Here is a 14792-nt window from a genome sequence, read left to right on the forward strand (position 1 = left end):
TGATTTCTTTTTGTAACACCATTAGTATATACGTAGATGTTAGAAGTATGGGGGATCTAGTATATTAGGATTTCAGCAGCATCTCTTGGAGGTATAGTATTTGGGGCTAAAACTTAGGGCTCTTGAGACAAATCTTTTAAATGCTGCTTCTGCCATTTAACACTTTTTGTGGCTCTGGCCAAGCCATTTAAATTCTCTAAGCAATAGCTCCCTCATCTCTTAAAATGGAAACTATAACGTATGTATCTCATAGGGTTTTGGTAAGGACTGAATAGGAAAAATGCACAGTACCTGCCACGTAGTAAATGCCATATTAATGTTAGGTATTATTATAACATCTCTGTGGACAAAGATGAAATAAATGTAAAATAATTATATAACATAATGAAATACTATAAATAACAAGAAATATTATTAGCCTCATCCTGTTCAATTTTCCAATTTTCCAATTTTTTCCAATTTTCTTCTAGAAAAGAAATATTGTAATGGAATCACTAAAGATTTATTATACAGAACTGTTGGCTCAAAAAAGAAATATGCTTATTATTTATAATAGGAAAACACTGGAAATAACAGGAATGCATTCATAGGAGATTGCTTAAACAAACTACGGTCAAACTATATGCACCCAGTGAAAGACGTGTTTTCAGCAGACCATTTGATTGAATGAGAAATGCTTATTTCATATACAATATAATCACGATTTTACATATGTGTGTAGGAGGATAAAAGACTAGTATGAAATACAGCAAAAGATTAATATGATCTCTTTTTTTAATGAATTTATTTATTTATTTATTTTTGGCTACATTGGGTCTTCATTGCTGCGCTTGGGCTTTCTCTAGTTGCAGCGAGCGGGGGCTATTCTTCATTGCAGCGCTTGGGCTTTCTCTAGTTGCAGCGAGCGGGGGCTACTCTTCATTGCAGTGCACGGGCTTCTCATTGCAATGACTTCTCCTGTTGCGGAGCACAGGCTCTAGGCACGTGGGCTTCAGTAGTTGTGGCACGTAAGCTCAGTAGTTGTGGCTTGCGGGCTCTAGAGAGCAGGCTCAGCAGCTGTGGCTCACGGGCTTAGTTGCTCCGCGGCATGTGGGATCTTCCCGGACCAGGGATTGAACCCGTGGTCCCCTGCATTGGCAGGTGGATTCTTAACCACTGCGCCACCAGGGAAGTCCTAATATGATCTCTTATAGGTGGTGAGGTTATAGATAATTTTCATCTCCTTATTATAAATTATTATATTTCTAAGTTTTCTATAATTAACAAGAATTCTTTTATAGTTGAAAAATATTTTGAGAAAAATAAATTTGAGCAGTTTTATGCATCGTGACTGGCTTTCTATCAAGGTTTCTGGTCCTTCAAACCTAAAGTTTTGATCTCCAACATGGAGATATAAAGAAATGTTTATTACTGAAGATGCTTAGAAAAAAGATAGCATGCAATTAAGGAAGGCCATAATAGCTATCTATAAATATCTTAAACTATCTTAACTAATTAACAAATATCTTAACTATCATTTGGGAGAAATGTTAAGTTTTCTCTATTTGGATCCATGGCCAGATTCCCTTTTTGTTTGTAATAAGATGGGTTTAAAAGGACCCTTCCTGGGAGAGAGCACTATCCTATGATGACTGGAATGAGCTGCCTGAAGTTATAAGAGACCAATACATATTCATTAACTGAAATGAACGGCAGCAATCTGCTCACCATCAGTCAGGGTGCTCAGACATACCCGAAGAGGGCCTTTGGGCAGGAAGGAGAGACTGGCCTTTCAGGCACCTCCCAGATCTAAGAGTTTTGTGATACACTCTTGGCCTGATTTTGGGCTTAGTTGGTGTCAAATCTTCATTCTATCCCAATTATGACAATATCGTGCTGGAAAATGTTTTTCTGTTTCGTGGCAGTTTTCCAGGTGCCACAGTAAAAAAGTGACACTGCCTATAATCTTACAAGGACCTGGAGGGAGTGCTCCAAGAAGACCTCTAAGGACCTTAAACACTTGGGAGGTACTTATGCTTTGCATCAAAAAGAAGAGAAGACAAGGCAAGGGAACAGAAAGGAACAAAACGTGAACCAAGAACTACAGGGGGCATTGTAATTGAGCTTCTACACAAAAACAAAAACCAATTCCCTGTAAGACAAGCTCTACATACTAGATTCACAAGCCGGGCTGGCAGCATCCAGGTTTCTTGTATTACCTCCACAAATAACACAGAATGTCAAAAATCAAACTACATTTCATTTTGTTTAAATTCTAAAAGGAGAAGGTGCCGTAACACATTTTCAGAAGTAGGATGGACACTAAAGATTACAAATTAAAAACTCCAGGAAAGCAGGGAGAAAGCCACAGCTTGTGTAAATCCTCCACCTCAGACTCCCCACCGTCATTCAAGCAAAGGCGGCCCATACTGCCCTTCCAGGGCAGATTCTACACTCTCTCCATTAATGAGCCAAGCAAGCTTTCGTGAAACTTCAAAATCTAAAATGTTGGCCGAGACCTCATCCGGGACAACTACACGCCTGCCCAACCCCTCCTCTGCCACGCCCACCACTGCCGCTCCACCCACTGCACCTCCCCAAGCACACCTAACGCTGTGGGGAACAGAGGGGCATTCATGACAGCTCAGCTCGTCACTCCATGGTATCACCTGGCTCTTAGATTCTAGGTGTTTGAAATGGAAGCAATCCCAGCAGAGATTTTTCCTCTCAAATACTGCTCATCTCTAATTGGAGACATCTGAATAACCACCTGGATGATCACCCCCCGAAGACAAAAGCTGCTTAGTTTAACAAGCGCATGGAACCCACCCAGGTTTCTCTGGGTTCCAGAAGGGAACCACAGTTACTCAGTCACCACAATTATTAGTCTGGAGAAGTCTTGAAATTCTGAATGATGCTGAGTTTTATGAATAATTACACATACGCTTTGACGTGACACCTAACAACCAAAGAAACATGGTGTAATCCATTTGACTGCACAGTACTCCTACAGAAAGCAGAAAGAACTTATCTCATGAGAGATAAACTTAAGTCCCCACTGCCTTAAATCCTTTGGGAATGAGGCAGGGTATGAGAAGACCAACCAGTCGGCCTGCCAGTAAGATATAACGCTCCAGACGTAGAGAACAAACGAATGGATACCAGGGGTAAGGGGGGCAGGGGGATGAATTGGGAGATTGGGATTGACATATATACACTAGTGATACTATGTATAAAATAGATAACTAATGAGAACTTACTGTATCGCACAAGGAACTCTACTCAATGCACTGTGGTGACCTAAATGGGAAGGAAATCCAAAAAAGAGGGGATATATGTGTACGTATAGCTGATTCACTTTGTTGTACAGTAGGAACTAACTCAACATTGTAAAGCAACTATACTCCAATAAAAATTAAAGAAATAAAAAATAAAGCATATGCCTTTTAAGAAAAATAAAAGATATAACTCTCCCCAGTCACCTGGGCTTGAGTGTTCATTCTAAGGACTTTGGCCAGTGGTCTTGACACCCATGCCCTAAGGAACCTAGGCTCCCCAGCCCCATTTGCACAGCAGGGTATTTCATTTGAAAGGGGCTTTATTGCTTTAAAAAGAAAATTAAGCCATGGATCTAGTACAACTCTCCCATTTTACAGAGGCCCAGAGAGGTTGAGTGCTTCACCCAACGTCACAAAGCTGGTATGTCAAAATGACAAAGTTACAGCCTAAGTTTCCAGGGTTGCTGACACTGCCACCCTACTGTGTAGTTTCTTTTTTTTTTTTTTTTTTTTTTTAATTTTTATTTATTTTTGGCTGTGTTGGGTCTTCGTTTCTGTGAGAGGGCTTTCTCTAGTTGTGGCAAGCGGGGGCTTCTCTTCATCGCGGTGCGCAGGCCTCTCACTATCGCGGTCTCTCTTGTTGCGGAGCACAGGCTCCAGACGCGCAGGCTCAGTAACTGTGGCTCACGGGCCCGGTTGCTCCACGGCATGTGGGATCTTCCCAGACCAGGGCTCGAACCCATGTCCCCTGCATTGGCAGGCAGATTCTCAACTGCTGCGCCACCAGGGAAGCCCTGTAGTTTCATTTTTAAGTAAATTCTATGTACTCATATTATCCAGTTTTAAACTGTGAAAACTACATTAGCATCCAGGTGACCTCTGGAAAAAGGTAGGTGCAGACCTCACCATAATTCCTTCCCCTTCTCTTGTCTCCCCTACCCTTCCCACATCTCAAGGAAATACTTCCCTGCCAGGCGATGACTTCATCACTTTCCTTCTCACTAATTTGAATACTCTTGTGGCAGAGCCAAACAAAAAATGAAAATGATGAATGACTCCTTGTGCAATGCAGAAAAAATGTGGTGTTTGGGATCTCAACGTGATGGAATACCCCTCATGCAGAAACAGAACATGCTTCTATCCAAAACAAAAAAAGCAGAAACAAGGGTATTACAGAGCTCCAAGTATGTCTGGCCAAATGGTAGGTGTGCAAAAGATTTTAAAGGAGCAGATGAAAGCAAATCAACCCTCACCTCAAAAACAGGTAAGTGTTTTATTTGAAAGAAAAACAGAAGTTTTTCTAAGTAAATCACAAAGCAAGTCAGGGGAGAAATGGTAATAGGGGAGAGGGATGCTGAATAGGGGCAAAGAGAAATATCTGCTTGATTGTCTAACACATTTACAGATTTTCACCAAGATACATTTTTTAACCCAGAGCTCAGCCTCCATCTTCTCACCACATGTATACCAGGGAGCAGGCAGACTTGAATTATCACGAACACTAAATTCTAATAATATTTAAAATTTTTTCCACATATAAATTAATGTTAATTCATAAACTCAGTTTTTGGTTTTTTTCTGTGTTTAGCAAAGTGTTTAATTTTTAATTGATATATGTTTGAGACATAACACGGTGTAAAATCAAGGTGTACATGTTAATTTGACACATTTATATATTGTAGTATCACTGCCATTGTAGCATTATTAGCACCTCTACCATGTTACCTAATTATCATTTCTTTTTAGCGGCTGGAATAATTAGGTTCTGGTCTCTTGCAAGTTTGATGATTATAATACAATATCGTTGTCTACATCCACTATACTGTGCGTTAGATCTCTACTTGGTGCAAATCTATATCCTTAAGAAACATCCACTCTATAGCCCCCCACCCTCCAGCTCCTGGTAACCACCACTTCACTCTCTGTTCTTATGAGTTTGGCTTTTTTAGATTCCACATATAAGTAATATCATACAGTACTTGTCTTCCTCTGTCTGACTGACCTCACTTTGCATAATGTCCTCAAGGTCTAGCCATATTGTCATCTAACCAAGTTTTTAAAATGCTGTTTTCTTGTCGTACATTTCTTGCTGCGTTAGAACCTTGGAACATATTCTCAGTCTTCATTTTTGCTGTTTCCAGATAGATGGCCATCAGCAGTCTCCATATGGGAAAAGCGCCCATCTTAGTTGGCAGGCAAAGGGGAGATTAAACCAGCACTTGCTGACCACCCAGCCCATGTCAGAAGCTGTTCGACAGGCTTCACACTTCACTATTCCCTTTGACCCCCGCGACATGAGTGGCACCCCTGAATGGGCATCACTACAGTTTATACATTTTAAGATGAGAAGTCATGAAATTCGTCCCAGGCCAGTAGCCAAGGCCTGTGCTGCTGTCAGCAGCCCATGCTGGCCCGCCCAGTGTAAGGCATATTTCTAAGAAGCTCTCTCTGGGTACCCCAACGTCATTTAAATGGCCCTGTGGCTAAGCAATAACTCCTTTGCACTCTACAACTGCAGCAGAACACACCCCACCCATCAGAAGACTCAACTCCCTTCTAAACTATAGTTAATAGTCTTGGTTTTCTCCCAAAGATAAATCTAGACTGAGGAAAAGAAACTCCTGTCACCATCTTTATCTTTATTGACTGCCTTTTCTAGCCACAGACCTTGCTTTACCTTGCATTATCTTTTGTGGTCTTTTATTACTGTTTAACCATAACAGAGACATTTATACTATATCAAATATAAAATCAAGCACTCCTGCAGAGTAATAAATATCAGAGATGTTTAAGGAAATTCAAGAGAATGAAACAATATCAAATCCATGCATTCTGACTGACACAAAAGGTTTAGGGCTCTCGAGGAAGATATGGGTAATGCACAAGGCATACCCATGGGACCGATAATTACATTCAAATTGTTGAAGTTTTGGCTCTTCTGAGCTGACACTTGTTACCTATGAAAATGATAAAGTATTAAGATCTAAATAAAGAGAAAGTTTGGTTAAAAAAAGAGAGAGAGAGAGAGAGAACTGGCTGCACATATTTTAAGGGAAACACAGAGACAGTCAACTATGCTTTCTCATCTTTCAAGAAAAGCTGGACTCAAACAAAACATTTTTCCCAAGACAATAACCAGTGATGAGCCATTGTGCCTCTAGTATGATGAGAAAAAATTGTCAAAATCTTCAACAAAAACTCGACCCCAAGAAAACGCACATCACGCTCTTGAGCCAAGTTGACACTGATTTGTTTCACGGGTGCTCACAGCACCGGCACTGGAAGAATGCATTGGTCAAAAAAGGTCAAAAACAAAAAAAGAATCATATCTAAAGCTTAAATAATAAAGAGAGATCAATAAATATGAGCTATGTACTATGAGCTTTGCAGATGTATTTCAGTACAGCCTCACCCTATCCTGGAGTGGAATGCAGGCTTCTGGAGGGAAGGTTCCACATCTACTGTATCCCCACTGGGTCCCAGGGCCTAGTGCAGAGTCCTGCACACAGCTGGTGCTGAAGAGAAATTAGCAGAGTGACTGAACTTGGAAAGAAAAGAAAATTAAAAAGCTGAGACTATTACCAGCTACTTCATACAGATAAGGAAATGGAAGCTTGAAAGGTTACTGATTTGCCCAAGGTTATTCATGCAGTAAAAGGTGGAACTGGGATTCCAACCCAGCGCAGCAATACTCCATCCTAAGCTCTAAGCCCCTAGGTCAAACCAAGATACTTGATCCTCAGTCATGTGAAATGAGTGAATGTGGGGAACTACGCAGTTTCTACAAATACCTCCCACAATGGATACCCTACCATAGGATCTACTTTTTACCTAAAAGTCTGGTATACCCTTGAAAGATTAAGACAGTCACCCACCATTGAGAACATGCAAAAGACTGTGCTCGGAGTTTGGAGAAGGGTTCCAGGGGAAGTGCTTCCACTGTGTTCCGGAGCACAGGAGAACCAGAACGATGGCTGGGCGGCTTGTCCAAGTGCCCCTGAAGGGTTTCATCACTTGCACGGCATCAGCTTGATGGTCACATTCAGTCTCACTCTTCCGTACCGTAAAACATGGGACCTTTCAGGTTGTTAAACGTTGTTCAACATTGAGAGAGAGACAGAAAGAAGGTCCAATTCTAATGAAGATGCTATCTAAATAGAACACACTGTTAACCATCACAAAACGGCAAGCATCAGAATGTTTGCCTTACTCAAAAAAAAATTAGTTACAAAAATGTAAAAATAAACATCCTAGAACACTAAAAATTAATATGGAGACATTTCAGGAAAATAATAGGCCATTTTATAATTCAATTCCAGGAGCTTGGCATGTGAAAGGTTAACTTATTCAGGTGTTGAATTGAGACCAAAAAAAAGCATTTGATAGAGAACTGGCCAGAATAACTCTTTAGTCATGACCACTAGAGTCAAAGGCTGGAGTTATATTCTAAACCTTAATTTAGAAGTAAACATTAAAATGAAGGTTTCTTTAAAATTCTCCAATAATTTTCGCTTTAAGAGTACCAAATTGGCCTATAAAAAGCTCACGCTAATTATTCCAAAGCAATCAACTTCTTAAAAACCCTTTATTTCACAATTAGGCTAACATCCCATTAATTTCGGACACTTACCAATGTATTTATTCTTTGCTCATTACCTATGTGCACATTAAGAGTGCACCAATAACACAATACAGGCATTAATATGTAAAACATCAACAAAAGCCATCTGGAAAGCTAATGAATAATCAAGGGATTTCAAATTAAACTACAGAATTTTCCCTTAGAATCTTTAGGACAACACTGTCAAGTTCAATCTATTCACTTCGCCTCCAGAATCAATTTTTCAAACCTTATGACAGGTCTAATCGCTTCCACCTGTGTCTCCAGCTTGACTCTTGACTGGCATGCTACCAGCCAGGGTGGAAATGTAGACAAAGACCCCTATTAGGATCCGGCTGTTTCTCTACTGTGAGGTCACTCAGCCATTAAATTAGTTCCAGTCCAATTTCTGTCCTCTCAGGCCTCAACTTCTGCGGAGGAGGGGGCGCAGTAGAGCGAGCTAGGGGAGCAGAACCAGAAGGGAAGAAAGGCAGAAAGAGATGCTTGGGACCGACTAGACACGTATGCATAGAGGTGAAAACCTGGGACTGGCCCCAAATCGTGAAACAAAAATACTGTCTTTCTTAAACGATGCTGGCTATTCTCCCCAGTGCAATTTCCCTCAAATATATTTTTAATGACTTTATGGGATTGCTTTCCATTTCTTTCCCTTTGCTTGTAGAAAGTCAAGTGTTTCCAATGCAAGTTTTCCTCAACTAACATGAAGCTAGTTCACAAAACCATTTCAGGGCTTCCCTGGTGGCGCAGCGGTTGAGAATCTGCCTGCCAATGCAGGGGACACGGGTTCGAGCCCTGGTCTGGGAAGATCCCACATGCCGCGGAGCAACTGGGCCCGTGCGCCACAACTACTGAGCCTGCGCGTCTGGAGCCTGTGCTCCGCAACAAGAGAGGCCGCGATAGTGAGAGGCCCGCGCACCGTGATGAAGAGTGGCCCCCGCTTGCCGCAACTAGAGGAAGCCCTCGCACAGAAACGAAGACCCAACACAGCCAAAATAAATAAATAAATAAATAAATAATTAAAGGTGCTAATAATTTAAAAAAAAAAAAAAAAAAAAACCATTTCAGCCCTCTAAAGGCACTGGAGGAGGTTACTGAGAGCCAGAAAGGCTTGGCGGGGTATAGGATTCTGACTCCAGGATCATTTGATCAAAGGAGCTGGGGTGCGTCTAGCGCCCAGATCTCACAGTTAAGGAAAGCAAGGCCCAGGAGGGTGAGACTGTCAAGGTTGCACAGATAGCTGGTGATAAAGTCTTAAGTGCCAGCATTTCCCTACCAGACTGTGAGCTTTAGGCATTAGGGACAACGCCTGACACACTAACTGCTCCAAAAACTTCACTGATCAGTCTGCTTCTCTCCCAGCATCGTGTTCTCTGCTGCACCTACTTCTCTCTTTCTGCCCGAACTCCCAGGCTCAGACCAAGGGTGCACAGATCCGTATGAACTCACTGTGCACTGGGATCTGCATCTTCCAACGCATTGTGAGGCAAGGACAGTACACTCCCCACCGTTCTCTCCCCAGTGCCTAACACAGTGCCTGGCGTACGGCAGGCACTCCGTACATGCTTATTCCATGTATGATGAAGGCAAACTTAAGCCTGAAAAATCAAAGGACTTAACACAACGGTTAGAAGATAAACTTACGTAATAAAGGAATCTAAGTTACTCTTTACAAATAAAAAAATAGCCCATCCGTGGCCAGTTTAGTCGGGATGTACAAGTATGCAAAGGGAATCAGTATAAACAAGTTTGTGTTCATCTGGCTCACCACACACTGTGGCTTCACACATAAGTCGTTTCGATACCCGACAGAGGCTTGGTGCAAGTCATCAAAAAAGATACTATCAGTCAAATAAGAGACGATTCCACAACTGCCACAATAACTCGGTTACCCTAAACCCAGTGCTCCAAGGTCTAGCTTTCCCCCTTCCCGCCTTCCCCACAGCTGAGGGTCAATCATCGCTTATCAGGAGATTCAACAAGATGTGCAGCACTCCTGACCAAACCAGGGCAGAGTGGGCACCTGGAGGTGCTTGTCCAGCAGTGACGAGGGATGAGCAGTGGCCCATCCACACCCCCTTGAAGGCCCCACCAACAACAGCTCACAGCTTCAAATGGCTTCCTGGGTCTGTAGCTATAGGACTGACCATGGAACACAATAAAGTTCACTGGTCCAGACAGAGTACTAAACCCATACCCCTGGGTCTCTACCCAACCAGCTGAGCTAACTGGTCACCGGGAAACCTACCAGGAAATAGCACGGGAGGAAAAAAAAAGAAAGACCGCCTAAGTCAATCAAAACCAGCATTTCATCCAAAAGGTGTCACCCTGACAATAGAGTAGAAAATGCATTTCATGGTCAGAAATATGTGTCAGAAAAAAGGACTGGGATGCGGGATACAGGGTAAAATTACCTCTTCCAATCAGACTTGGTTGGGTGGCACAGCCAAGTCAGACTATCGGGGAAACATCACTCATTCACATGGTTTTTGCCTTCTATTTTTGGAGGGGGAGTCCACAGTACCCCGACGTAATCGGCAAGCAACTCCCATACTTCCCTCCGCCACTCCTCCTCCTCCCCAGAGCTCTTTCTCCTCCACAGAACCACTACCATAGCTTTAAAATTCACAGGGTGGGGCAGGAGGTGATGGTAGTGGTGGTTCATGGCTTCAAGACCAGCGCGCTCCCTTATCCAGAGATCAAATGAAAGCTTTCAGTGCCACCTCAGTGCCACAGTAGTTTAAGCTGGGTTTGTGGTCAAAGAAGAAAATATATCCTTCAATAATTTGTTAAAAGAAAAATTTCCAAATCCTCCTGGATGTATAATAACACAAGAAAAATACCTGTAATGGCACTGAACAAGCAGTGAAATAAAACCAGAGTTACCTGTCAAATAATTATTTCCACCTATGATTTTAAATTTTGCAAGCACTGGGGCCATCATAATGTATATGCTACCTAAAGGCCTCCTGCTATTTTTTTAGAAGTCCAACAAACAGAAAGTACATGCTTGTTTCAAAGACTTCTAAGTTTCCTCTACTACCTACCTCCTCTCCTCCTTGGTCATAGAAACCTAATATTCAGTGGATTCATGGGTGCCAAGTATAAAGACCACAGTTATTTCTTAGCCTTCTTTGTAGGTTAATATGGTCATGTGACCAGGTTCTAGCCCTGGGATATAAACAAAAATATCATGAGCAACTTCTGAAAAAGTCCATAAAGAATGGGGCGGGCTTCCCTGGTGGCAAAGTGGTTAAGAATCCTCCTGCCAATGCAGGGGACATGGTTCGAGCCCTGGTCCGGGAAGATCCCACATACCGCGCAGCAACTAAGCCCGTGCACCACAACTACTGAGCCTGCGCTCTAGAGCCCGAGAGCCACAACTACTGAGCCTGGGTGCCACAACTACTGAAGCCCGTGCCTAGAGCCCGTGCTCCACAGCAAGAGAAGCCACTGCAGTGAGAAGCCAGCGCTCCACAACGAAGAGTAGCCCCTGCTCACCGCAACTAGAGAAAGCCCGTGTGCAGCAACAAAGACCCAATGCGGCCAAAAATAAATAAAAAATAAATAAATTTTTTAAAAATATTAAAAAAAAAAAAAGAATGGGGGCACACGCTACCGTCCCCTCTCCTGCTTACCGGCTAAAATGAGAGAGAATATAAATGAGTGGGTCACCTCTTGGACCACTTGCTGAGGGTGACAGAGCAACTCAACTGGGTCCTGGACACTGTGAGCCACACTCGGCCCTAGGCTGTCCATCTCAGTCCATCTCATATACAGGAAAAAACTTCAATCCTGTTTAAGCCACTTTAATTTGGGGGATCACTGTCTCACACAGCTGAACCTAATCCCAACTGACCTAGAAACTGGTACCTGAATGGGATGTGCTAGGGCTTAGATCTTGTGCTTGTCACAAGAACAGGCCTAAAAGTGCAGAGGGGATCTGGGCGGGGGCAGTTGGCAAGGACATGGGTCTCACAGGTTCACCGCTAATGAACACTGTCATGCAGCAGCAAAGCATTCAATCGAGGCCTGGCCTTCGGTAGCTTGGGAGGTAGACCACGTGTCTGTTAGAAGCTGTATCATTATAGGGAAAAGCTCTGAAAACTGAAAATGTCAGTGTTTATCAGAAATAGGAACAATAAATTGTGTTACCTAGCATTCTACACACTGGTGTGATGTATGAAATTAGTCGATACATATAAAGTACATAAAAGCAGTGTGTGGAACATAAAAGCTTTCAATACCTGTTAGCTACTATTACTGTTGTTATAACCACAACAATATACCCTGTTTCCATAAAAGTAGCTCATTTGTAGGATCAAACATAATGTTAGCTGTAGAAATGTCTTCACTCTTCCTCTCAGAAAATAATAATCAATATGTTTCATTTACCTATCTCATGACCCCTTTGTGGACAATTTCGGGAGCTTTTGACACCAAGGTGACCTCTTCAGGTTCCTTCTAAAAAAGGCTACAGCCGCCCAGGAACCTCTCACCAGCCTCGCGGACTCAGTAGGCTGCAGTGAGTACCTTCCTCTCAGTGTTAGGCAGGAACCCACATGTGCAGTGGAAGAGGACATCTATGGTAAGTCATGGTGAAAGACGACTGCTTATTCAACATCTGCTCCGAGCAAAGCAGAGCTTCATCAGTAATCATCAGAGCCATTTTACCATCCACACTGTGGAGACCAGACAAGAAAAGAAACAAAGAGTCCTAAATGCTCTTTGGAAAAGGTGAAATGTTTCTCTTTTGTAAAAATAACAACCTTTAACCCTACAGAAGTTTCCCAACTCCACCACTGTCGAGCTCAAGCACACTTTTACAGACCCAAGTTGCTTAAGGTGGAATTTTCATCTTTCAAAAAAAGTTCAATATCAAAAATGAACTTACAGATATTCAAGGGTAATAAAACTGTTATTTACACGGCATTTATCTTCCATTCTAAAACACAGCCTCACCAGGGTATAAGGAAACCCAACCATATGATTACACAGGAGCCTCGGTCTACCCACCCTAGCAAGACACTCACAGCCCTCTTGGTAATACACTGCCCAAACTCAATAGCGATAATCTCAAAGTTTCAAGATTTCCCCAACACAAAATATTCTTCACTGTTGTCCACAAAAACAGCCAAAATGGTCTGGAAGTGCCAACGTTTTTCCATCTGAATTTCAGCTCCCAAAATCTTTTGTTAAATATTGTGCCTGTTTTTTATTTGGAAAATATGATTATAATGCGTCACCTTTTCGATATAATATAGTTCGCTGCAGTAACAAAAGATTATCACAGAATTTGTACAAGCAAGTAATAACTGCTCCATACGAATACAGGTGTTTTCTTCTCTACAGGGATTCAAGGGATTGGCAGGGGGAGGGGAGTAGAGGCAGGAGAGGATGGGAACACTGAAAAAAAAAAAGTACCTATGACAACACAAAACAACTCGGGCAACAAGAACTGTTCACCACCATTGTTCATATTTCCCTTCTTACTTCACCTCCTCACTCTGCTAATTCCCCCGTAATATTAATGCTTTTTCTACATCCTATACGTACACTAAAATTGCCATTTCCATGACTTTGAGTATGACAGTCATCAAATCCTAAAATGATCTCATCAGTTTATATGAACATACTAGCAAATCCAGAAATTACTGTTAAGAAGAAAAGCCAAAATATTTCCACACGTTCCATATGTTGAATTATGTATCTGTCTAATTGTGCAGTCCCACAGGTGAAAGTGCCTAGAAACTGAATGAGGGGCTGGGGGGTGAAGTCTTATATTCCTTAAATATTAGTCCCATGTTGAAGGAAGATGCTTTTCTTATTCACTCCCTCTATAACCCTATTTTTTAAACTATCTATCTCAACATAAGAGTATTACCTAATACTGACTAATTTGGAGTTTAAAAATTCCTTTCATCTGTTTTCCATTTTTAAACCTTTAATCAAAGTCCATGAAACAGAAGGAATAAAAAGGAAAAGTTGGAATAAGAGTAAATTTTGAACATCCAAATGGGATTACAGAGTGCTTTAAAAATGCATTGGATAGGAACATACCAAAACAGGTTTTCAAAGTACAAAGCTCTAATTTATTTAATTTAACACAGCTTACATGTCGTTCAAATTTGCTATCCTAATGCTCCTGCAAAACATCTTAAACTGGTTATAAAATCTTAACACTGATTATAACAACACAAATGTAAAGCGGTAACATGAACACCCGTGCCACCTGTTAAACATCTTTTTTCATAATGTTCTTTTTTCCAAAGACATTCTGAAAGGCCAGATTAAAGGAAGAGAGTCACAAGGCACAAAAATCCCCCGTTCTTTAAAACACAAATCTTTGACCAAAGAACTTTACTTTCTTTTCCTACATTTTAACTCCTCTAGGACAGGGTACTCCCATCTTGCTAGTGCTTTATTAAGAGTTATCGTTCTAAATCTCTATCCCTCTCACCCAGCACTGGTTAGAGAGAACGATCAACATAACTGGATTCCTCCAAGCAGGTAGAGAAGCCAGCCTGGCCAGAACTTACCCATCCAGAAGATTCATTGTGGTGGGTGTCACTTCAGCAAACAGAATTACTTTTCCAAGTTTCTTTGTCTGCAAATTTTGCTGGTAGATCTCAAAGTTAAAATTTTCTGATGAGAAGGTCTCTATGTCAGTCACCACAGGTATAGCAGACGGGGTGATTTCTATTTCAGATGTGTAGGATGAAACGAATTTAAGGGAGAGCTTGCTAGATTTTATTACTCCTTCAGCATCCACATGTTTCCCCAGCCACTGCATAAGAGGATCCCGGATTTCCTGTATCATAAAGAAAGAAATGGAAAGGTCGCAATTTGGCATTATGTTAGATGATGGTAGCTTTTCCTTAAAATGCCATTTTGGTAATATAAGAATGTCCTAATTC

At 41.7% G+C, this 14792-nt stretch overlaps 1 protein-coding gene across 2 annotated transcripts in view; it reads right to left on the reverse strand.

The window, feature by feature from the left end:
- HLCS (holocarboxylase synthetase) overlaps window positions 1–14792 on the reverse strand; it is a 193046-nt gene that overhangs the window by 125491 nt on the left and 52763 nt on the right. For both annotated transcript variants that reach the window (XM_068547048.1, XM_068547049.1), the window contains exon 6: window positions 14415–14686. In XM_068547048.1, coding sequence (XP_068403149.1) covers window positions 14415–14686 — 272 coding nt within the window. The remainder of the gene's footprint in view (window positions 1–14414; window positions 14687–14792) is intronic.

Source organism: Eschrichtius robustus, chromosome 6 (assembly GCF_028021215.1).
Source record: "Eschrichtius robustus isolate mEscRob2 chromosome 6, mEscRob2.pri, whole genome shotgun sequence".
Lineage (NCBI taxonomy): Eukaryota > Metazoa > Chordata > Mammalia > Artiodactyla > Eschrichtiidae > Eschrichtius > Eschrichtius robustus.